Below are 23,851 nucleotides of genomic sequence, written 5' to 3'. Positions count from 1 at the left end.
TTAACATTTAAGGCTTTTGAAATATGTGCACTTGGAGAAAACATTGCTAGTTAACATTTTGCTGATGATATGAGCTTAGATCTATGACCTTAAATATACTTTCTAATCTGTTTTTAAAAGTTAAAAAGGTCAAATGATCCATAATAATCAAATTACCCATAAGGAATGATCCACGTAAATCTAAAATACATAGCTGAAAATACAGCACCTTTTGCTTGAACTATATTGGGGCTCAATTATGTTGTAGCATATGGATTGTAACACTGGACTACAGATACTTCAAAGATGTCAAAGAAAAGTGGGAAGTTTTGATGATGAGAAGAGAAGAAAGAAGAAAAGAGAAAATGAGACACAGAGAATAAGAGAAGGAGAGGGAGAGGAAGGAAGAAGGAAGGAGGGAGGGAGGCAGGAAGAAAGAAGGAAGGGAGGGAGGGAGAAAAGAAGGAACAGAGTAAAGAGAGTATGTATGCAATTTGTAACATGAAGGATGGAATATTGTAATTATAATTCACAATTGTAGAACTCAGACTCATAACTCTAACAAAATGTTAATGAATTCTATTTGCTAGTCTTTTAAAAGCTGGTTTCTAGAATCTGCGGGCTTTCCATTGGCTAAGAGAAGCGATCTATTGGTTAAGAGTGTTACCTTGGGTTACAGTCCCAACGGGGCTTGAGCTTCCTCAGGATGAGGGGCCATCTTACAAGCATACAACGCAAGGGTCTTCTAAAAGTCCACATTGCTAGCTTTTAAAACTCAAGACACCATTCCAGCCTCCAAAGGAACAAGTTCTACCCTTTGAGCTCAAGCAGTTCATTTCAGATGGTTATGTGACCCTGGAAGAGAAGGCTTAACTTGAAAGCACAGGTCGGTCCAGTCCCCCATTGGAACTCTCAGGACCAGTCTCACCGTTCAGTGCCTCTCCTCACATATGGCACAAGTCCCCCTGCGTTTCCAAAACTCCTTCAAGCTCCTACCTTACCAGTAACGGCCAGCAGCAGCCCCTTCTACACGGCCCGTGTGCTAGGATGAAGAGGCGGAGGTTGTCTTGAATCGCTGGCAAATGAGGAGACTCCCAGTGACTGGATGACAAGGAGGTCTAGTCTGCTTCCCTGACTTGAAGGGACTTTGAGGGTGATGTCTTCATCCCATCGACCTTCTGCCGGCATGGCATTACCCAAAGCTGGCGTTTCCAGGCTCCCAGGGGAACACACAAGGAGACTCCAGGCTCGGACACACGCTCTCCTCCGTCCTGTGCTCGAGTTACTTCCTCGTGCTTCCATCTGCACGCAGGAAGTCGCAAGGAAGGCCTGGCATCCCAGCTCCTCGGAAGGCTAACAGGGGGTGGACTGCTTGATCCCGGGGGGCTTTGGAGACGCGGTGGGCCCCGCGCGGGAGGCGGGCGGGTCCCCAAGCCCCGGGACCCAAGGCTTGTCCCCGTGTCCGCAGAACGCACGGCCACCTGGCGCCTCCCCCGGCCGGGCGTCACTGAGGACACCGTTTTCCAGGAGCGCGGGGGGCCTCTCCGGGGGCGGAGGGGCGTCCTCCGTCCTCCTCCGGGCGGGCGAGCCCCCCGCCGGCCGCGCGGCCGCCCCCGCTCGCCCTCACCTGGCTCTCCAGCTGGCTGAGGCGCTGCTTCACCTTGGCCTGGGCGGCGTCGAACTCGGCCAGGAGCCGGGCGAACCTGGTGTGCAGCGCGTCCAGGGAGGACTCCAGGCGCTCCACCTTGTCCCCCAGGTCCCCGGGGTCCGCCGCCGCGGCCCCGGCCGCCTCCTCGTCCATCAGATTGTCCTTCCTCAGGATCTGCCTCCCCTTCTCCTCCAGGGCCCTCTTGGCGTCCGGGTACTCGGTGAGGGCCTCCATCAGGTCGTCCTTGGAGAGGCAGAACAGGTCGGAGTAGCCGAGGCTGCGGATGCTGGCCGTCCGGCGGTTCCCGGACTTGCTGCCCTTTATGTCCAAGATGCTGATCTCGCCGAAGTAGCCGCCGTCGCTGAGGACCACGAACTGGGTGACGCCGTCGTCGGCCACCACGGCCAGCCGGCCCTCCTTGATGATGTACATCTCCCGGCCGATGTCCCCCTTCCTGCAGATGTAGTCCCCGGGGCTGAAGACGGTGGGCCGCAGCTTCAGCACCAGCTCCACCAGCAGCCCCGCCTCGCAGTCCTGGAAGATGCCCACCTTCCGCAGCGTGTCCAGGTGCACGTTGATGGCGATCTCCGCCTTCAGCGTGTCCGGGAGGCTCTTGAGCACCTCCTTCTCGTCCACCGTCTTCCGGCTGGCCCACAGGTAGTCGAACCAGCGCAGGACGCGAGCCTCCAGGTCCTTGGTCACCTTGCGGAACTGCATGTACTGCTTGATGGCGTCGATCCTGGCCTGGAACTCGGCCCGCGAGGCGTTCATGTTGGAGATCATGGAGCCCACGTTGCCCACGATGGTGGCGAAAATCAGGACGCCCACCAGGAAGTCCACCACCACGAAGAGGTACTCCTCGTCCTTCACGGGCGCCGGCGTCTCCCCGATGGTGGTCAGGGTCAAGGTGGACCAGTAGAGGCTGTAGACGTACTTCCTGGAGAGGCGCCCGAACTCGGGCCTGGACACGTCGGGGTAGACCCACGAGTCCGACCCGAAGCCGATCAGCTTGGAAATGGCGAAGTAGACGCAGGCGTTCCAGTGGATGATGACGAGGATGTACAGGACCAGGTTCGCGATCCGGAACACGTTGGGGTAGTTGGTCCTCGTCTCCGTGCGGTCGAAGAACTCGAAGAGCCGGGAAAACCTGAGCAGGCGGTTGAACCTCACTTCTGGGTAGTTGACACCCAGCTTGAAGTAAGCCAGGTCCGTGGGCAGCAGAGACAGGACGTCCAGCTTGAAGTGCACGGACGCCGCGTAATGGTTCCGGAGCCTCTTAGCATCCCGGACCAAGAGACCTTGCTCCAGAAAACCTCAAAAAGAGGACGTCAGGGAGGCGCGTCACAAAGATTTACAAAACAAAAACAAGAAAACAAAACAAGAACCCTACGGCCATGAACCCCCCCCCCCAACACACACACACACACACACGTACATAAAATGGGAACACCTACCTTAGGCCTGGAAACTTACCCTGATAGTTTCTCTTCTGTGCAATTAAGAAATATACAACAATTGGGTAACTTTGAAAATAGATTGGGGGTAAGATGCTGGCGATGATTATTAAAATTAAGAAGATAACATGGAAATTTAACTTCTAAGATATATATACATGTATATATGTGTATGGATTTTTGTGAGGTTTTTGACAAGTCCTAGGACTTGAATGTAGGGCCTGAGCACTGTTCTTGGGCTTTCTCAAGGCTAGTGTTCCACCACTTGAGCCACAGCACCACTTCTGGCTTCTTCTGTGTATGCAGTATCAAGGAATCAAACCCAGGGCTTTGTGCATGCTCGCCAAGCACTCTACCACTAGGCCACACTCTTGGCCCCATAGTTGTCATATTTATAATTGATCTTTCATATACTCTTTGTTTTTGTTTTATTTCACTTTTTTTGAAGTACACTTATCTGGGGGCTTGAAGTACACTTATCTGGGGTCTTAGCATTTGCTAGGCAGATGTCACATCACTTGAACCACATGGCCCTAATCTTTTATATGTGTGTGTGTGTGTGTGTGTGTGTGTGTGTGTGTGTGTGTGTGTGTTCTGGGGCTTGAATTCGGGGCCTAGGATTGTCCCTTACCTTTTATGCTTCCCTAATCTTAAGTATTAACAGTGGTATTTTCAAGTTAGAGCTCCTGCTGGGATTAATAGTTCACACCTAGCTACTTAGGAGGAGGCTGAAATCTGAGGATCACCGTTCAAAACCAGTGAGGCAGGAAAGCCCAGGAGACTCTTATCTTCAATTAATCACCAAAACCAAAACCAAAAGCAGAAATGGAACTGGGACTCAAGTAATAAAGTGGTAGTCTTGAGCAGAAAACGCCAAGGGACAGCCCAAGTCCTGAGTTCAGCCTCTGTTCTAGCACAATAAGAAAACTAGTTAATTATTGAAAAAATAAGTTAATGAATTAATTTAGAGATTCGGGGTAATGTGTCCACTGTTTGGGACTTAGATGAAAAGATCCTAGACAAGAAAAGGGGGTGGGGATAGGGCAGATGAAAGAAAATAGGCAGAAAAATAACTGTTGATTAATTTAGAGATTCGGGGTAATGTGTCCACTGTTTGGGACTTAGATGAAAAGATCCTAGACAAGAAAAGGGGGTGGGGATAGGGCAGATGAAAGAAAATAGGCAGAAAAATAACTGTTGAAGATAACTGAGTGAGGACACGTGGGAGTTCACAGTTATATAATCGAGGCCCTGAGTTCAAAGCCCAGTTCAGCCAGAAAAGGAAAGAAAGAAAGAAAAAGAAGATACACAAGGGCACACAGCACCTAGCTGCAGATGCTAATGAAGTAATTTGAAGGACGTCATTATCCCTCTAGGCCCTGTTTCAAGTTTTAGTTTTTCCCATGTTAGAACTCCTGAGCACTGTGGAATAACAGGTCCAGGAAGCTCCTAATTTCTGAGATTCTCATTCCAACACCTGAGGAGTTTGAGGGAGAGGGGTCGTTGGAGATTTCAGCTTGGTCTTTCAGCCTAACACAGAGCTGATTAGGACAGGCCAGTCCTGAGCCCAGGGGTTCCTGATCTCCACTCAGGGTCCAGAGATCCAGTATGAGGGACATCAGAAGCAGCATTCACTCTGCAGTGGGAGGATCCTCTTGTGCACACCCTGGGGCCTGGTGCAGGGAAGTCCCTGGGCCTGCGGCACACTTACCTGTCCGGGCACGCACCAGCATGTCCAAGCCATAGAGGATGTCTGCCGAGTAGTCCAGGACCAGCCACAGCATCAGGTTCTCAGACTGAAGCTCATCAAAACAGGCTCTGACAGGAAGAGGGTGAGATGTTATTGTCACCACGGGCCAGACCTGCCTCTGGAACAAATAAGGCTCATTCTATCTAGAGGGCCCTGCTAGCAGGGTGAATACCCTGTAGAATTAGCCCAGGCTTCTGAAGAAGAGACCTAGGCTAGCAGAATCCATTCTGAATAAGGAGGAGAAGCTTAGAATAACTGTATAAGACCCCAGAAGAGCTGAGATTGACCCCAGAGGTACGGCTGCTCTAAGTTCCCTCGTATACTCAGGCGAAGTACCTAAGGATCTGCCCTTTCTAAAGCAAAACAACAAAAGTATAAGACTGAGAGATTAACAATCACACAGACCAGCAAATATTTTCTACCTTTCTTTTCTCTTTTTGCCAGTCCTGGTACTTGAACTCAGGGCCTGGTCACCATCCTTGGGCTTTCCCAAGGCTAGTGTTCTACCCTTGAGCCACAGCACCACTTCAGGCATTTTCTGTGTATGTGGTACCAAGGAAGCAAACCCAGGGCTTTGTGCATGCTGGGCAAGCACTCTACCACTAGGCCACACTCCCGCCCTACCTTTCATGGCTTTTTGCTTATTTCCCATACAGACACCTCCAATTTTCCCCCATAGCTCCATAGGACAGCAGCCTGCTCCTAGAACCCCTCTTGGAGATGGCTCAGAACCCCCAAAGCCTTTCCCCCAGAACATCAGCAGAACAGCAGCTCACTTTGCGTGCTCAGTATCTGCCTAGCTCAGGGATCAGTTGTTGCCCCTCTGCCCAATTGGTAGGAAAGACCCCTTGCTCTCTCCCTCTTCTTACCAGTTCTGCAGACCCACAGGAACAGCTAGACCTGCCCTTGATTGGACAATCCCAGAAGCCTGCACTTACATTTAAACAGCATCAGCTCCCCTCTGCATTCCAATCACATACCATGGTGAGACTGCGTCCTGGCCTTGTATGCTGGCTCAGAAAAGTCCTGAAGGCATGGTCACCCTCACAGAGTTGCATCCTAGTGGTTCCCACAGCATGCTCAGCAGAGACCCTCGCCTTCGACAAGCCCACTTCCTCCCATTAGCATAAATTTGCATCTTCTGCCTATCCTGCAGGCTTGCTTAGGAATGCCTCTAAACTTTCTGCCTACCCATGGAGGAGCTCTCAGCCTGCAGGCTTTCCCAGAAATGCCCCCAAGCTGTGGGTTGCCCACAGAAGAGGCCATGCTTGCCTGCATCCTTTGTCCAGCAGCATGCTCAGGGATGAGGCTGAGAAGCTTGCTGGCCCTTAGAAGGACGTGGCTTCCCGTAGCATCCCCATCCTGAAGCTGCTCTGGAAAGACCAATTCCCCCCCCCCCCCACCCGGCTTCCCTGCAGAGGGCTGTATCCTGCTCCTGGCATTTCTAAACAGCTTTCTTGTGCTTATTAGAAAGGCTCAGATCACTCCTGTCTCCAATCTACAGGAGGCTCAGAGGCCCTCAGAAGAGAAACCACCTCCTTGAAACTCCAGAAGGACCTGCTTGCCTAGAACATCCTCAGAACCCACATTCTTGCCCCAAAGAGTGGCAGGGTGCCCCCAGTACAGCAACCTGTTTAAGTTCCCCCAAAGCCTACTGCTTACTCCCACAGAGCAATGCTTTCCATTGCAGCCTCACTGCACCCCTACGCTTCCATTTGCTCAGAATACCTCAGCTCAACGAGCTGCTCAGAAGAGCAGTGCCTCACCTCTGTCTCTTCTTATGTGCTTACGGAAGCCTCGAAGTGCCAGAACCCACACATTTCACCACAAGTTCAGCTCCCCACCAGTGATTCAGTGTCTGGAGAGCCCTGCCTATTCTGTAGATGGAGAAACTGAGGCCGGAGGGCTACGTAGTGGCTGTGGTGGGATCAGAATTCTGGGCTCCTAGGCTAGCTGTCCTCAAGTCTTCTGCTCCTCTTGCCTGGCCTTCCTCGCTCAGGTGATGTTCCTGCTCCTTCGCTTACCTGCACACAAGCAGACACCAGTTGTAGAAGACTGGCAGGGCAATGATAGTCAGCCAGCGGTAGTAGATGTTGCTGGAGGGATCCACCACCATTGCGTCCATAGCGTCCTTCTGCTTTCTGGAAACAGATCTGCACAATCAGCTTCAGCTTTGTCAAGACTTAGAGACCTGGATTCACTTAGAGACCTGCAGCTCCACAAACGGCCATCCGTGACAAGGTTCTGTCAGTCTCGGGGGAACTGGAAGTGAAGGGGACTTACAGGTCTTTCCTGCCCAGCTCAGCTCCCAGTTAACCTGAAAACTATGACAATCACATACCCACGCATCCTCTGGCTCCATCATTGCCCTTCAGGGTGCTGAGAATGAAAGTATGGTATAGCGTGTCATTGATGGTTGGTGGGAGCATCGGAACCCTCCTAGAGAGCTTGATGAAATGCTCTAGTGGGGGCCTGGAAATGTGAATGTAAGCATTGCCTGATATTTCCTGGCAGTGCCTCTCCACTCAACATGGGAAACTTGGAATATGATCCTGGGAACCCTCTCTCTCCATCTTGCTCATTGCATTTGTGTGCTGAGATATAGTTATTGATTTCGTTTCTCTTCCTCCTCCTCCTCCTTTTCCTCCTCCTCCTCCTCCTCCTCTTCCTCTTCCTCCTCCTCCTTCTTCTTCTTCCTCTTCTTCTTCTTTATGAGGCTTAAACTTAGGGCCTGGGTGTGGTCCCTGAGCTTTTTTTGCTCAAGGCCAGCACTATACCACTTTGAGCCACAGCTCCACTTCCTGTTTCTAGCTGATTAATTGGAAATAAGAGTTTCATGGACTTTCCTGCCCAGGCTAGCTCAGATTTCAGCCTCCTGAGTAGCTAGGAATACAAGTACAATCTATCAGTATCTGGCCTGCTTTCTTTATTCTTATTATTCCTGAAACATGAGATAAACCTGCTTATTTAAGTATATCTTGAGAATTTAGTGGTTCAATTTAATATTCTACAATTTCTGCTATGTATTTTTTGTTTGCCACTCCTGGGGCCTGAACTCAGAGCCTGAGGACTGTCTTTAAGTTGTCTCAAGGCTAGCACTCTATCATTTGAGCCACAGTACCAATCTGGAATTTTCTCTGTGTATGTGGTATTGAGGAATTGAACCCAGGTCTCCATGCATGCTAGGCAAGCACTCTACCACTAGGCCACATTTCTGGCCTCTCTTCTATTTTTGTGAGCTTTTAATAAGTCATACATGGCCAGAGATCATGGGTGATGATCTCAAATTCACACAGTGAGGGTGAAGTCCCATGGAGTTTGAGAAGTGGCATAATCAGGATGTTGTTCTGGAGAAAAATGTTCTCCTCAAAATCTATTTCAGGATTAAATGAAAACTTGGGAGGACAAAAAGAAAACCAGTCAGGTACCAATGACTCATGCCTGTAATCTGTGACTCAGGAGACTAAGATCTAAGGATGGTAGTTCAAAACCAGAATGGGCAGAAAAAGATATGAGATTCTTAATCCTCAATTAACTTTACCTAGCAAAGCCTTGAGATGAGATAATAGGCAAAAAAAACTCCAAACCCCATGTTTATAAGCCAGGAAATTTGCCCAAGGTTTTAAAGTCTTAGGTGACTAGTTGAAATATGAATGCTCTTCACAAGTACACGTATTTAGCATATTCTATTTATCGACCCTATTTATATATTTAGAAAAAGGTTGGAGGGCAATTAATGTATTGTGGGAGGGGCATTTATCTTTGACAGCAGGATTCTGTTGTAAATACAACCTGGTTTTGTCTCTCACAGGTGCTTTTCTTAGGTTTGGGCAAGGAATATGTAAATAAAATGATGCTGAATATAGATCTGAGGATGCCTCTAACCAGGAATCCTTAAGTATGAAACTGCTTTTTGTATAATTATGTAAATCTAATAAAATTAATAAAGTAATAATTTTTTAAAGTATGTAAACTAAGCAGAAAGTTTGTTTATAAACTTATATTAAATAGTTGAGTCTTAGCTAATCACAGTAGCTGAGCGTCTGTCACTCACTGGTGGCCAGCTGATGTGTGTGTGTGTGTGTGTGTGTATGTCCGTCTGTCTGTCTGTGTCTGTATCTGTCTGTGTCTGTCTGTGTGTGCTAGTGCTGGGGCTTGAACTTGGACCTAGGCACAGTCCTTGAGCTTTTGATCTTAAAGCTAGAGCTCTCTACTTGAGCCATACCTCCATTTTCAACTTTTCTTTTGATAGTTAATTGAAAGCAAAAAGTCTCACAGATTTTCCTGCCCAGGCTGGCTTTGAACTGTAATCCTCCGATCTCAGCCTCTTGAGCAGGTAGGATTACAGGCACCTAGCTGCCAGATGATTTAAATAAGGAAAAATGCTAAGCCCTCACCAAACAAGTTATCAATTCACCTTTCTTCTGTTTTCTGCCCCAGAATGCAGCTTGATCACATTACAGGCAGAGTTCATAGTTTTGAGGGCTGCTTTATTCTGACATGATGAATAAAATCCAGTCCAAACATTTAAAAAAATTGTATTTTGACCGTGGATAAGGATAGAAGTTAAAGAACCAGCAGATGGCATTGCCCACAAGCATATTGAGTGCCTTTCCCCCTGCCTAGATGAATCTCACCAGGCCCAGCCTGCTACCTCCAAGCATGGAGGCTCTGACTTATGGGCGTTGGCCTTTCCTCTGGCCACCAAACTGCTGAGGGCCTAGAAAGCCCAGCATCATGCAGCTGTATCCTAGAGTCCATCCAGAACTTGTCCCCCTTCCCCCAACAGCAACAACCCTATACAGAGCTGCAAAATAATGCTGGATTTGGCTGGGAACAGTTTGATTAGTCAGGAAGCAGTGATACAGGAATAGCAGAAATGTCATGGAAGAGAAAAGGATAATTTTCTGTATCCTCTGTGCTCAAGTGTCCTCATTTGGGGACAGTTCCCTTAGTGTGCAGTTCCTTTACTGCAGGACAGTAAAGGAATGTTCCCTGGCACAATCAACACGACCTATTCCCCTCCTAGCTCCGGAGTAGAGCAGCCAGACATGCTGGGGCATGGGTTTTCTTTGCTGTTCTTTGTCTAAAGGACATAGTACCAAACTCTCCAGAGTTTTTTGTTTTGTTTTGTTTTGTTAAGTGTCACAGTTGGCTTCAAATTAAACACAGATCACAGTAGCTGTTGTTTTATAGCTATAATTTTGTCTGCCTTGATCGATGAGATTTGAGTCTCTGGGTTTAATGCCCAAATGTATGCAAACAAAATAAATACATGCTTCCTTTCTGAAAGGAAATAGAAAAAAAAATAGTTCTATTCAAGGAACAAAGGAGGAAATGAGAAAAGGCTCTGGCACATATTTCTATCAATTGGAAGTCAAGAAATGGACATTTCTGGTTACAATGTGGTTTTCCCCTAACTCAAGGAAGACATTCCTCTGCTGCCTTCCCCCCACCACACCATGGTATTCTAGGAAGTGATGAGGCAGAGGAACTGCACACATGCGTAGTACTACTGCACGCTGACTTTCTTGCACACATGCCTATACACACATCCCCAGTGCTCTTGGGAGTGAGCATTACATGTCTCGAGAATCTGCCAGCTCCACATCTGTGATAAAAGGCAAACATGGCAGTTATTCTCTCAAAGAGGCTGGTCACTGGAATTACTGACATGTTTTCTTTCCCACTGCCTTGATGGTGCCCTCAAGATCTGCCTTAAGACAGACCATTTCCCTGGCCTTCAGGAACTGGAGATTGTAGCTTGGAGAAGGCATTCTTGTTGCTAAGGAGACTACCCACTATTCTGCAAAGGAGTTAATTTTGCAGCCTGAAATACGTAGCAATACAGGAAGGTTAGCGCTTGAAGCCCTTTTCTGATGAGACACCTTTGCTTTAGGAAGGAGAAGAGCAAGAACCAAAGGGATACAGTGACTTCTTCAAAGGAATCATACAAACCTTGCTTGTCCCTCCTCCCTTCCGTCCAATGGGGATAGACTTCCAGTAAAAGAAATAGGATTCTAGAGTGGTCTACTGGTGTTTAGGGAGGGTGGGAGGCAAGAGTACTTAAGGAGGGAGGCAAAGCTGGACTTCTATGGGGAAAAGGGTGATCCCCCCAGAACTGGGAAAGGTGAGTGGACTCCACTGGGACTGGGTACTTACTCCTCCTGAGAGTTGTTGCAAGTGTTAGTGTTGCTTCTGGCCAGAGGCCAGGTGCTGCAAGAAGGCAAGAGAACCAGGGTGTGAATGCCATCAGTTTCAAGGACTAAAAACCATCATTTCCAGGTGATTATTCCTGGACCTCCTAGTCCCTCACCTGAGACTTTCTGTTGATAGGTTAAACTTCACAGTTTATTGCTATTACAGGCACCTGAGTTTGCCTTCTTAGCCTTAAGCTCACTCAAATTTGCTTATTTGGCTGGTGCTCTACCACTTGAGCAATGCCCCCAGCGTGGCTTTTGGCTGGTTATTTGGAAGATGCAATTTCAAGAACTAGTTTCCAATCTCCATCTTCGGGATCCTAGCCTCTTGAGAAGCTAGGATTATAGGTGTGAGCCACCAGTGCCCATAGAAAAGACGGATTTTTTTTTTAGGTGAGTCTAGTTAGGTCTCGTAAAAGCTTTTGGGAAAGAGAGAGAGATAAAACTTGGTTAAAAATTGAGGTTTCTGAACAAACAAGGTTTAATGGTTTGAATGCTATCCAGTTTCCTGGCCTCAATTTCCTCCCACTCAATAATGTGCTGGGCAGTGTGCCAGGCACTTGAGAAATGGTCTGTCCAGGGCTTCTGCCCCTAGGTGCTTCTGTGCCTGAAGTGAAGGGACTCTTGAGCCTTCTTGGGCACCAAGATGGATGCCCCCTGCAGGGCATTCACTTGCTATCCCCATCTACCCAGAAGTAGCTCTTAAAGTCCCCCCCCACACACACACGAACCCCAACCAACAGGACAATCTCTTTCTTCTAATTAGCAGGACAAAAAATCTACCTCTTGCAAAATGATTTCCATTTTTTAGTTTGGCATCCCTCGGTTTCCCTACACCCATGGTAATCTTACAACTTGAGGGTCCACCAACCCATCTATGGAAGGATCTGGAAGAAAGTGGAGGTTGATTTTGTACAAAATTAAAATGTAAAGGCAAAATGTCCCAGTATTTACTGATTTTCTATAGGAGAAGGTTTTGTGTCTAAAAGCTTGGCTGCCAGCCTAATTTTTTTACATAGCTGATTCAAGAAAGCCAGGTGACCTTTCTTGAAGCCAAGAGGACAACTTGTCGGCATATGGTCACTGCAACTCCATTGTAAAGGATGACAGTTACCAGCGACTTGTGACACTCTTGAAGCTGGACACCCAGCCAAATGCCACTTTGTCTCCTTTTGCTGGCTCTGCCTGAGTCCTTTCTTTCTCCATATTCTTGTTTCTAGGTTGGTTGTGTTTATCTGAAAATCCTTTTAGTAAGCAGAAGCCCCTGTAACATGGTGGAGATTATGTTCAGTTCCAAGGGGACAGTGGTACTAAACCTGCACACAGTAACTAGAAACACTGTGCCTTCCTCCTCCGGGAAGCCTTGCTGAGTGATAAGCAACCGTCCTATGTCACTACATTCTTCTTTCTGTCCCGAGCCTTCTGACACATGACCAGGTAGTGCTGGTTGACTCAGGGTCTGCCCAGGATGTGATACAACTCCACTGCTGGCCTGGTTACATTAGGAAGTCAACAAGCATGAAGGATCCATCTTTATTAACATAAAATTATAAGAAGACAATTCAATCAAATTAGCTAAGGAAGTCTTTGTTGGTCTTAAAGAAATTAAACCTGTCTGGCTAGCTTGCTAAGAAACTTCTTTTCCTCCATCCTTCCCACCTTCTCCTCTCCCTGGTCTGTCTGCTACCCCTCCTGTTCTTCTGTCTGAGCAGTGAAAAGCACACAATTCTTATACTGAGGATGCTGTGTTCCGGTCTGGATGCTCAGATCTAGGGACTTCCCTGTACAATTCCTGGAAGCTACCCAGGTAACCCTGGCTCTCACATCCCAGGAATCCCAGGGGTCTGGAGAGGTAGCGGATGGGAAACTCTGCTTGAGAAGGCCTCTCCAGCTGTCCTGCTAACCTTAGCCAGAGATTCTGACACCTTTCTCTGATACAGAAGACTGAACCTGGGTCTCCTGCTATGGTCACTGGCAAGAGATATTCCCAAACTGTCACATTTTATCATAATGTACTGCAAAATCTGTAATACAGAGATTTCACTCCTCACACACAAACTCAAATCTGTAGTACAATGTTTGTTCCAGAAACATTGGTCCATTTTCCCTGAGGCTTTCTCGTCATTACACTCCAGAGGCCATTCTCAGATGGGGTCTTCTTGAGAAGCCCCCAGATGACAGACCTTTATATGATCACAAAGAAAGACTGCATTTTCTCCAGAAAATCATATGGGGTCCATCTATTCTCAGCAATCACATTCACATTTGAAAAATCTCGGCATAAAGAGAAAGGATTCAGCCCAAAGAAAACTTCTCAACCCTTTTTGTTTATTCCCCAAGGAAGTCTGGGTGAGCCTCTCCCTGCTTAGAAGCCTGGGGAGGCTAGCTTTCCCTCTAGGTAAGGCCCCTCCTCCCTTTCAGTCTAATTTGAGTGTCCTAAAGAAATCTCAGTATGTTCAGTATGCTACTGGGTTGCCCCAGTGGCCTCCATGTGTCTCCCCCAAACAAAGGCTGTGGGGACATTTCAGGAACAAGAGAGGTGCATAAAGTTCTGTGTGTATGCACAAAGGGGGTACACTAATCTAAGGGCACACCTCCTGCTCACCCTTCACCCCACCCAAGGATCCTTCTCCTGACACAGAATATGAGTGATTCCTCTGGAAAATCAGACCATCAGTGGACCTTCCTTTCAGAAAAAATGCTCGTACCTCTAGGCATAACATAGTACCATTTGGGTAACCCTCCCCAAGTCTGCTGGTGCAATGGGCTCTGCTTTTAAGCAAGATAGATCACAGTGCAGTGTGGGAGTGCTGAGGGCCATATGACAAGTTTGTAGGATAGACTTGGGGTCAAATGGGCTTGGGCTCTTGGTTCAAGGGCTCTTCCTTCAGGGCTTTCGGAGTCTGTGTAGAGGATGGTAGCTTATTAGGAAGCATTCCCCAAATGGTGATGTGGCTGTGCTCTGGGGCTCCAGGGGTATCTAAGTTGGACCCATCAAAGCTGGTGCTTTCTACCGTGCCCAGCCAATGCAAGTGGCCCTTTGTCCTTTTTGACTCCTTACCTTTCCTCTGTGTCCGGTAGCTCATGGCTCCCCGGGTTTGACTGGGCATTGCTCTCTTGGATAGATACCTCCTTAAGCTCAGATCCCTGGAAACGCTCTAGAAAAGAGTCTGGTGTCTGGTCCTCATGATGGATGTGTCTGGCAGCCCATGCACGCAGCGAGATGATGAGACGAGACAACCTGGAAGAGCAGTCAGGCACTGGAGGAGGAAGGACACGGAATGCCCTCTCTTGGGCCAGGAGGGACCCACGAGAAGCAGACATGGCTGACCAGCAGAGTGTGGTTATGGTGACGTGTGGCTAGAGATTCTCTCTGAGCCTCTTTGCGCTCAAGGCTTGCTCTTGGCCACTTGAGCCACAGCACCACTTCTGGATTTTTCTGAGCAATTTATTGGAGATAAGAGTCTCACAGACTTTTCTGCCCCAGCTGGTTTTGAACCATGATCCTCAGATCTCAGCCTCCTAAGTAGTTAGGATTACAGGCATGAGTCACTGGTGCTTTGTCATTTTAATTGGACAAAAGCATGATCTATTCGATACATTGGGCATTAGTAAGACTTTCTAATCATTTCTTTTGCCCAATTCAGAGCTCATTTTATGACTGCTAAGCATAGGAACTGTAAAACAATACAATTTTCACATTAAAAATGAAATAGGAAGCGAGGTTTAAAGGAACAAGCATAACTTCTTTTCCCAGTGCTTACTCCATTCATTTTTTTTCCTTTATTCAATCTTCATTTCTCTCTATAAGCTTATGTAAAGTGTCCTTTGCAATGTACCCTGATCCTTAGCCTGGAATCAGACTTACAGAAGAGTTGGCCACAGGCTCAGCCCCTCTGACAGATGTCCTTGAGCTCATCTCATGGAGAAAGCATTCTGGTGAGAAGCCTGCTCTAATCCTAGCGCCTATGTCTCTGCTAGAGGGAAATGGAGACTCGACTCTGTTTCTTGGCTTCTGGTTTCCTTTATTTGGCATCTATGGTCCCTTTCAGTAAAGTCAGTTCTGAAAAACCTATATGCGCTGTCCCATACCTTAACCTTGTCCTTAGGCTAAAGGAATATAGCCATTAAGTATTCTACTTAAAATGTTGAGAACCTGAGAGGCACCACTGGCTCACAGCTGTAATTCTAGGTACTCGGAAGGCTGAGATCTGAGGACTGCGGTTTGTAGCCAGGAGGGGCAGAAAAGTCCCTGTGAGATTCTCTTCTCCGATTAACTATTCAAAAACTGAAAGTAGTGCTGTGGTTCAAAGTGGTAGAGTGCTAGCCTTGAGCAAAACAGCGCAAGGACAATGCCTAGACCCTGAGTTCAAGCTCTAATGTTGACCAAAAAAAAAAAGGTTGAGAACCAATGCTGTAGACATATTTTGAGGTATCTACTTGGTTGTGGATACTTCCTACCCCTCCCCCACATTTCTTGTGCTGAGAGAGAGGGGCAGGGAGACAGCTGACCCATAGCAAGTCACTCAAGCCTCTAAGTAACTCAAAGCCACTCCAAGCTGGGGTTGGGGATTTCAACTCAAAAGAAAATGATAGGATGTGTGTGTGGGGGGGTGGATTTTCAGTCTTGTATCTGGTGATGTGGGAGCAAGGCAAGGCAGAAATGGGGGAGACACTCAGGGAAAAGTACAAAAACGACGCACTTCCATGAGAAAATGAAGAAGACACAGTCTCCACAGTCCCTCCCCGTGCCTCACTTGCTCTGCCTCCATTTCCATCGTTCTGTGTCATTATTAGCATGTCTGCATCACATTGTGCTGCCTCTCTCAGCTTCTCCCAGCCTGGCACTTCCAGAGCTACTCTTTACTTGCAGCCAAAGAGCTTAAGACAGTATTTAATGCTGGGAGCCGGTGACACACACCTATAATCCTAGCTACTCAGGAGGTTGAGATCTGAGGATCATGGCTCAAAGCCATTCCCAGTAGGAAAGTCAGAAAGGCTCTTATCTCCACGAATCTACCAAAAAATCCCCCCAAAACTGGAAGTGGAGGTGTGGCTCAAGTAGTAGAGCACTAGCCTTGAGCAAAAGAAGTTCAGGGACAGCACTCAGGCTGAATTCAAGCCCTAGAATGAGTACACACAACAACAGCAACCACCACCCAGAATTTTATTAGTAAAATAACACACTGGAAACTTAAATGCCTAGCTACAATTTTGTATATATCATAGTTAGATTAGCACCCTTCATAAATTAATAATTATGCTGACCATATAGATTAATGAATTCTTGATAGTAATTTTAAGGAACAAAAAACTATAGCATACAAAACCATGTAAAACCATAGTATTCATAAGAAAATGGAACAATGAGCTTAACATTTGTTAAGTACCTTGACCTACCCGAACCCTCCCTGGCTCTGACACAGCCCTGGACACAGCCTCTGTGTCCCAGGCACTGACAGGTGCATTTCTAGATGAAGCTTGAAATGATGACTTCCTCAAAGCCAAGCAAGGTACAGAGGTCATGAGTGGGAGGCAGCAGGCAGAGCCTGGCTAAGCTTGTAAAGAACAGGCTATCGAGTCTATCCCTGCACCTGTGCAGACCTGCCTGCACTGCCTGGAACAGTGCCACCATTAACCTTAACAACACTGGGTCCTCTGATAGCTTCCCACTTTCTCTGCTTACCTATTTCTTTTCTGAATTCTGAGCTCAGAACACTCATCCCCAGAGGAGGGAAATTGCTCCTGGATAGATTTTGGGCTGCCTTGTTCTCTTCCAACTCTTTAATCAGTAGATACAGCCACCTGTCTGCCTTCCCCAAAGCAAGGGCTCGGACAGGTTAGTTACCTGGCCGGTGTCTGATGAGTGAAGGATCTGTTTCTGCATCCAGCCATCGCTCTGTTCTCCATGGCAGTCTCTTGCTGCAGTGCGAATGATGTCTCCTCACATGGTGAATGGACCCTAGGAAATCAAATATGCAGCATACTAAATTGATTTCAAGCTCAGTCACCTTCTGAATAGTCAGGAGTGACATGGACAGATGCCTGCCACTTGACCAGAGCAAACATCATAGATCCTCTACCCAGAAGCCCTCCCGGCCCTTCCAGCAGATCTTTTGGATTATGATGACCTTTTGTTTTAGTGGTCCTGGGTTTAAGTTTAGAGATTTGCTCTACCACTTGAGCCATGCCCCCATCCTTTTTGCTTTATTTTTTAGGGTGTGTGTGTGTGTGTGTGTGTGTTAATCCAGAGTTGGCCTCAGACCTTTTTCTTTCTATCGCAGCTTCTTGTGCAGCTGAGATTATAGGTATGTACTACCATGCCTGGACTAAGATAATCAGGGGTGTGTGTGTGTGTTATTAGGGTTTGAATTCAGGACCCCATGCTTGGTAGGAAGGTGCTCTACTACTTGAACCACGCCTCTGGCTCCCAATGTGAACTTCCTTCACAGCAACTTTGATCAAAAAACAAAGCTCATAGTCAGCTACTTACTATCCAGTAGTTAGGCAAATGTTGGGGAGCAGGGCAAAGGAAGAAGGAAGCAAATATTAATAGGGTCCCCATTACAGGGTGGAGCCCAGCAACGTCTCTTTGATTTTCATCTCAACCATAGAACCTGTTTTCACAAAATACTTCCATAAATGAAGTTCTTTTTTGTTCCAACACATCTAAGTCCCAACCAAATGCTGCCTCCTTTTAGAAGCTTCCTTATGCACGTGTGTGTGTGTGTGTGTGTGTGTGTGTGTGTGTGTGTACCTGTGCATGCACGCTGTGGATGCATTTCTCTAGCAGCTAGGTGCAAGCTTGCCTGGCAGCCATCTGTAACCCAAGGATCTGATGAGACCCAGATCACTGCCTGGATTTGGCATATTCCAAAACACAGTATAAGCTTGTATGGTGCTTTAAAAAGCAAATCCATTTTCCTTTGACCAAACCCTAATCTCTGCCCCCGCAACGCAGAGGTTAGGGGCAGTGACACGCCTGTGCAGTTCAGGGTAGAAAGCCCTGCACAGACAGTCCAGGTAACCACACGTCTGTAGGAACACCAACCTGTGCCACTGGCATCAGAGCCTGGTGTATGTTGAACTTTATGGAATAAAAAAACAAAAGCAAACAAAAAAAACCCAGGAATGGGTTTGGCTATGTTTTTTCCTTTCTTTTAAAATCTCCTAAGACTAAAATTTGATCAGGCTGATTAAAAGCCAGTCAGGCATTGGCCTCTGGAGACTTCTTCTTCATTGTACAAGTCTTGTGGAGCCCTGGCAAGGCAAATTAATGCAAACACATGGCCCATTCCAATCTAATCAGCTTTCTTAACAAGCTGGCTGAAGTGGGAAGCAAGAATTAATGGCAGGGAGAAGCTGCAGTGTCTCCCTGGTGAGTGATTAGGAGGCAGACTCCTTGAATAGTAGGTACTGAGCTGTGCTCTGGCCATTCCCCCACCTCCCTCTAGCAGTGGGGAGCTTGCTCCCATCCCAGGGACTGTCCAGGCCATCTTTACACAGCTCTGACTGCTGGCATACATCTTCTTTCCTCCTTATTCCCAGGCAAAGCTACATTTTCTGCTGGAAACAGAGTCAGACATCTTCATCTTCAGTGACCTGTCCAGTCATCCTTGAACATAGCTCATTTCTTTCCCATCCTCACATTTCTTTCCCACCACAGCCATTTTCCCATAACCACATTCCTCAGGTCCAGTTTGGCTGGGCAGAGAGACTGAGACCATCTTGAATTACCAAGCACAAGCCAAGAAGCATCGTCCGGTCTGTGGGTTTGGGTAGTCTTGGGTGATAACCATCCCCTATCGCTCAAAACCCAGGCTACTGCTGAAGCAGATGGCTCTAACTTGAGTATATGCCCTCGAGTTTGGGAATTGAGTCCTGACATGTAGACATCAACTTGTCTTTCTTCCCAATGCCATCTCACTCACAGGTACAACATTCAGACCATATACTATGTACTGATGGTCTAGTGGGTATCAGCTACAAGCATTCTACCATGTGATCCACACAGCAGCCCTGTATCAGAGGAAGTGGAAGTCCAAGGGGGTTAAGTATCTTCCCTGGGGGTCCAAGGGCCAAGCAGCAAGCTGGGATTCCACAGTCATTCCATTTCATTCCATTCCCAAATAGGCTTCCACCCTTCCATGACGCTGCCTTTCCTATTTTCCTATACAACACAGGTGGAAACAGGACATGGCTGAGGAACCTGGCATCTCACCAGAGACGTGGCACTGATCCATCCTGCTGAAACAAATGCATAGTTCTTCTATTTCTGAACCACCTGGCTGGGATGTCCTCCTCTAGCCTTAAGCGGCCAGTCATATCTCATCCTTCTACAGGCAGAGCTCTGCGGCCGTTCACATGCTAGTTCTTCACCACTCTGATGTTCTGTAGCTGTGTCTCCCATGACCCCTTGCTCAGTTACAGGGGTGGGAGGGGAGGTGAATCTCTAGGTCTGAGCAGCTGCCCCAGAGTTAACCTGGCTTGTTTTTGTTGCATGAAGGTATGCCATGAGACCAGATTTCTCTGCATCTATGGCATAGGACTCATGGCTTACAACATCAGAGATAGTGGGCAGGTGTGGAGGCAAAGCAAGACTGTGGAAACTGGCAGGCTTGTGGATTGAGTCGCTGTATCACCTAGTGGCTGGATGTTCTGTACATGGGTCCCCCATCCTCTCTGAATTAAGTGTCCTGATCTTCATAAAAAGATGAAGAAAAAGTTGGCAATGTGATGTTGCTTTAAATATTGTTCAAACACTAACGCCTGGAAAGGCACACAGCCCCAAAGAACAGAAAGAACCTTCTACAGCATATATCCAAAGGGCCAATGGGACCCTTTTTCCCCCAGTGCCTCTCTCTACTTGTATCTTTTCCCAGGAGGGGGGAGGGGAGGTGTCAGCTCAGGTCCTAGTGCTCTTACTTTGCTTCTTCACTCATCTAGTGCTCTACCACTTGAGTCACATCTCTACTTTGGTTTTTGGAGTGGTTGAGATAAAAATCTCACAGACTTTTCTGCCTGGTTTGATTTCAGAGTGTGATCCTCAGATCTCAGCCTTCTGAGCAGCTGGGATGTCAGGTATGAACACCAAGGGTCAGCTTTCTTGATTCTGCCAGATTGATACCTGCCTGTTAGCTCCAGAGTCTTGGCAAGAGCCTGGGCTGATATCCACTGAAAACATCCCACATCCCAGTCCACAAGGGAACTACCTACACCACTGTAATATTCTATCGGATCATAATGGAGCCGAACCATTCCTATCACCTAGTGATGCTGCACACTCTGATGATGACACCCGGGGGAGGACAAGGCCCCTTGAAGATGGCAAAGATAAGAACAAGAGCAATTATGGCCACACAATGAAGCAATTGCTTTCAAAGAGGGGCAAGGCTGGGACTTGTCCCTGCACAATCTGCAGAGAGGAACTGATGTTGGTGAGATACACATTTCCTTTGTCCTCTGTCATTGGGCAAGGACAGAGTGTCTCATGAGAACTGGAGCTGGTAATTAACTCTGTCCTTTGTGGAGCATCTGGTGTCTTCCTCTAGTGACTTTAGAGACGTGGGAGTAGACTGAGGTGACCTCTGGGCACAAGGTTAGAGAAGATGACACCTCGTTCTCTTCCTTTTCTCAAGTCCCAAGGATCTTGAATGATTGGAATCTACTGCTGTTGGCCACATGTGACCTGGAACTGAAGCCAATGCATTTTAAGTCTTTGGTCTTGGTGAAGGCAGCTGAAAATGGCTTTCTCTGGTGATAATTGCTTTGGGCTACACTCAGGGAGTAGCACAAAGAAAGCCTCTTTTCTGTAGAAGGCACAAAGCTCACTCAAAATAGCTACACCAAGAGGTGGGACAGGATTTGGGGTGCCATGGGGTCTCACTGCAATTCTCAGTAGCATAGTTTTTAGTCTTTCTCTGTTGCATTAACCTCAAGAATATGCCAGACAGCTCCCAGATAATTAAACCACACAGAACTAAGAAGAAATGAAAACCTTGGGAACTTCCCCCCCCTGGAATTTCAGAATACAATTATTTTTTCATTCAAAGGAAGCGTTTTTATCCTTTTTAGAATGCCTTTCCACTAGGAAAATAACTCTATTAACTCAATAAAGCCAAACAGGAAACTGGACCCCTACTTTGATGCTTGGTCAAAGACCTGAGGGCAGGAATGTCTCAGGGTACAGAAAAGTACTAGCTCCTTCCTCCTGGGGACGCAAAGGGTCACATGAACATAACAAGCTCCCTACCAATTTCTCCCCATCCCCTCCCCAGTACTGGCGATGAAGCTTGGAAGGCAGGTACTCTACCATTTGAACCACACGCCCAGGCCTCTAACAGGCTTCTTGATATAATTAAAGATCAGCAGTGATTAATCCTTCATATACCAAGTCTGAATTCCTTATCTTAAAAGCTTTCCAAGAGGGCTGGAATTTTAAAACAAAAATGTATTTTTGTTCAAATACCATTTCTCTTCCTAAAATAATCATTTGAAACTTAAAAAATTGTATGTGTCTAGTGCCATAGACCTGTGTTAAAGTTGAGCCATGTTCCAAATCTCTGCCTATGCTTTGTTTTTCCCTTACATTTATTTCTCAAAGAGGGTCTTATGTTTATGCTTGGGCCTTCTTGGACCTTAGTGCTCCTATTTATGCTTTCTGCATAGTTTGAATAACGGGCACAGACTGCCATGCCCAATTTTTTTGGTACCAGTAATAGGACTTGAACTCAGAACTTCACACTCTCATTCTGCTTTTTTGCTCATGTCTCTAGCTCTGTCACTTGAGCCCCATTTGGTATTCTGCTGGTTAATTTGGAGATGTACTCTTGTTGACATTTTTGCCCTTATTAGCTTCGAACTACAGCCCTTCACATCTCAGCATCCTGAGTATCTAGGATTACAGGCTTGACCCATCCATGTCCTACATTGTGTGTGTGTGTGTGTGTGTGTGTGTGTGTGCGCGCGCGCGCGCGCGCACCACTCCTGGGCCTTGAACTTAGCGCTATTCCTAAACTTTTGTGCCCACGGCTAGCAAAGACTCATACATTCTCAGGCACACACGAGAAAATATAATCACCTGAAGACATTTTTATAGTAGAATTTCATCTGCTGCCATTTGAACATTTGTTTCATTCTTGAAGTAATATAACTTTTTGGGCCCCAGTTTTCATTTCATCCCAAGGAAAGAAGTAGAAAATGAGATTGTAAGGAATAGGGAGATTTAAAAGAAATGAAGTTGGAGGCACTTTGAATCCCCTCCTGACCACCATTCTATGGCTGTCCAATGCCTTTAAGGCATTCTTTCTTCACTGTCAAAATTGGCTAAGGAAATAATTTGTGACTAGCATCAGACAAAGCCCCTCTCACCTGAGGCCATTCTCAGTGCAGTTGAGAGTTCTGCCCATGCTCTTTACAGGGAGGTGAGCCAGGGAGGGTTGGGAGAACTGGGTACTGACCTTGGCCTTGGCCATCTTCCAGCTACTTACACACAGCTCCAAAGCGGCTGCTAAAAAGTGAACACAAATGGGAGACAGCGTCAGGTCAGGGAAGCAACTGTAAAGCCAGCTTATTGTAGATAGAGCTAGTCCCTAAGGCCTCTGCAGGCACACTCCAGTTCGTTTGCTCTCTTCCCTCTTCTTTTGTGGCTCCTTATGTACACTGTGTCCTACTTGTGTGTCCCTGGGTCTCTGGGCTCTTGTTGCAAGTCAGAGGCACAAGCAATGAATATATAGTCATTTTTTTTCTCTGCCAGAAACAGAGGCTGAATGCTGGGATTTGAGCTCTCACTCAACTTCCTTGCTTGTGACTGGCACTCAACCACTTGAACCTTGCCTCTAGTACAGCATTTGGCTGGTTAAATGGAAATGGAGTTTCATGAACATTTCTGTCTAAGTTGAATTGTGATCGTCTAGATCTTAGCCTCTCAAGTAACCCCAGTGCCTTTGCCTATGCCACATGCCAAAAAGCTACTCAAGAGCTCAATACTCCACAACAGATGAATAAATCTCATTTAAATAAATGAATAAACCTCATTTTAACCTCTTAGACATCTTCAACCTTTAACCTTGTTCATAGATGACCAAACAGATTCAGATATCTTAGCTAGCTGATTCAATCAAACCCACTAGATAAAACCTACGGATGCCATGTTCTGTTTGCCACTTTTCTAGTTTTCCTGCGGAGGATGTTGAAAAGTCTCCTCATGGTTGAGGAGAAAAGAAAGCTGATGTGAGGGCACAGATGATATGCGAGGCCCCTTCTATCATTTCTGGACTCTTCTTCCAGCTGGAAGATAAATTCCCAAGGAAGGGTTCACTAAAATAGACCTTCACAGGCTTTCCTGAGCAGACACATGGCTAAAGTGTGTCAAATGTCAGTAGACAGCACTCCAGAGAAAGATGGCAATTTCTAGAAATAGCCAGTGACTCATCCCTGGACTAAATTAATTTTGCACCCAAAGGAAGACCAACTTGAGTAGCCTGAAGCACTGAACTGAAGCAGCCCCACGAGTCTGCCCTCACACCCCAAAGTTAGTGCACCCTAGCTTGCTCAAAGGCTGTCACTGGCACAGTTGGGTCCTGGCTCATCGCTCATGCTCGAAAGTTCAAGTGTATGATTTTGATCTTTATAATTTCTACAAAGAATCAATACAAAACCTGTTTAAGGATCTGACAATCTGATGTGTCCGATGACACAATGGAGCTGGGGAGGTGATGCCAGGAGCCTTGAGTCCCTCCTCCCCACCCAGAAGTCCAATGGGGATGAAGTCAGATATGCAAAAGCCTCTCTAGCTACACAGGGAAGATGTGTTCAGGGA

At 47.0% G+C, this 23,851-nt stretch overlaps 1 protein-coding gene across 1 annotated transcript; it reads right to left on the bottom strand.

Annotated features, from left to right (window-relative positions):
* Positions 1 to 1,483: 1,483 nt before the first annotated feature.
* On the bottom strand, positions 1,484 to 23,628 carry Cnga3 (cyclic nucleotide gated channel subunit alpha 3). Its single transcript, XM_090337545.1, has 9 exons — positions 23,598 to 23,628; positions 22,402 to 22,540; positions 16,880 to 16,993; positions 14,093 to 14,272; positions 10,994 to 11,047; positions 7,453 to 7,527; positions 6,856 to 6,954; positions 4,793 to 4,899; positions 1,484 to 2,940 (listed from the first exon to the last, which is right to left on the bottom strand). Exons 1-9 carry the CDS (start codon positions 23,626 to 23,628, stop codon positions 1,484 to 1,486), a joined length of 2,256 nt encoding a protein of 751 aa, XP_090193671.1.
* Between the last annotated feature and the right edge of the window lie 223 nt (positions 23,629 to 23,851).

The sequence above is a fragment of the Megascapheus bottae genome, chromosome 7 (assembly GCF_031878675.1).
Source record: "Megascapheus bottae isolate mThoBot1 chromosome 7, mThoBot2.hap1, whole genome shotgun sequence".
Taxonomy (NCBI): Eukaryota; Metazoa; Chordata; class Mammalia; order Rodentia; family Geomyidae; genus Megascapheus; species Megascapheus bottae.
Note: the sequence above shows the minus strand (reverse complement) of the source record. Positions and strands in the feature narration are given on the sequence as shown.

Excerpts from the sequence above, each read along its gene's own strand:
- Cnga3 (XM_090337545.1), bottom strand. The coding sequence starts at position 23,628 with ATGAGCGATGAGCCAGGACCCAACTGTGCCA. Across the intron at positions 4,900-6,855 it reads TGGTGTCTGCTTGTGTGCAG|AGCCTGTTTTGATGAGCTTC; the intron begins GTAAGCGAAGGA and ends TCTTCCTGTCAG. Across the intron at positions 2,941-4,792 it reads GCTGGTGCGTGCCCGGACAG|GTTTTCTGGAGCAAGGTCTC; the intron begins GTAAGTGTGCCG and ends CCTCTTTTTGAG.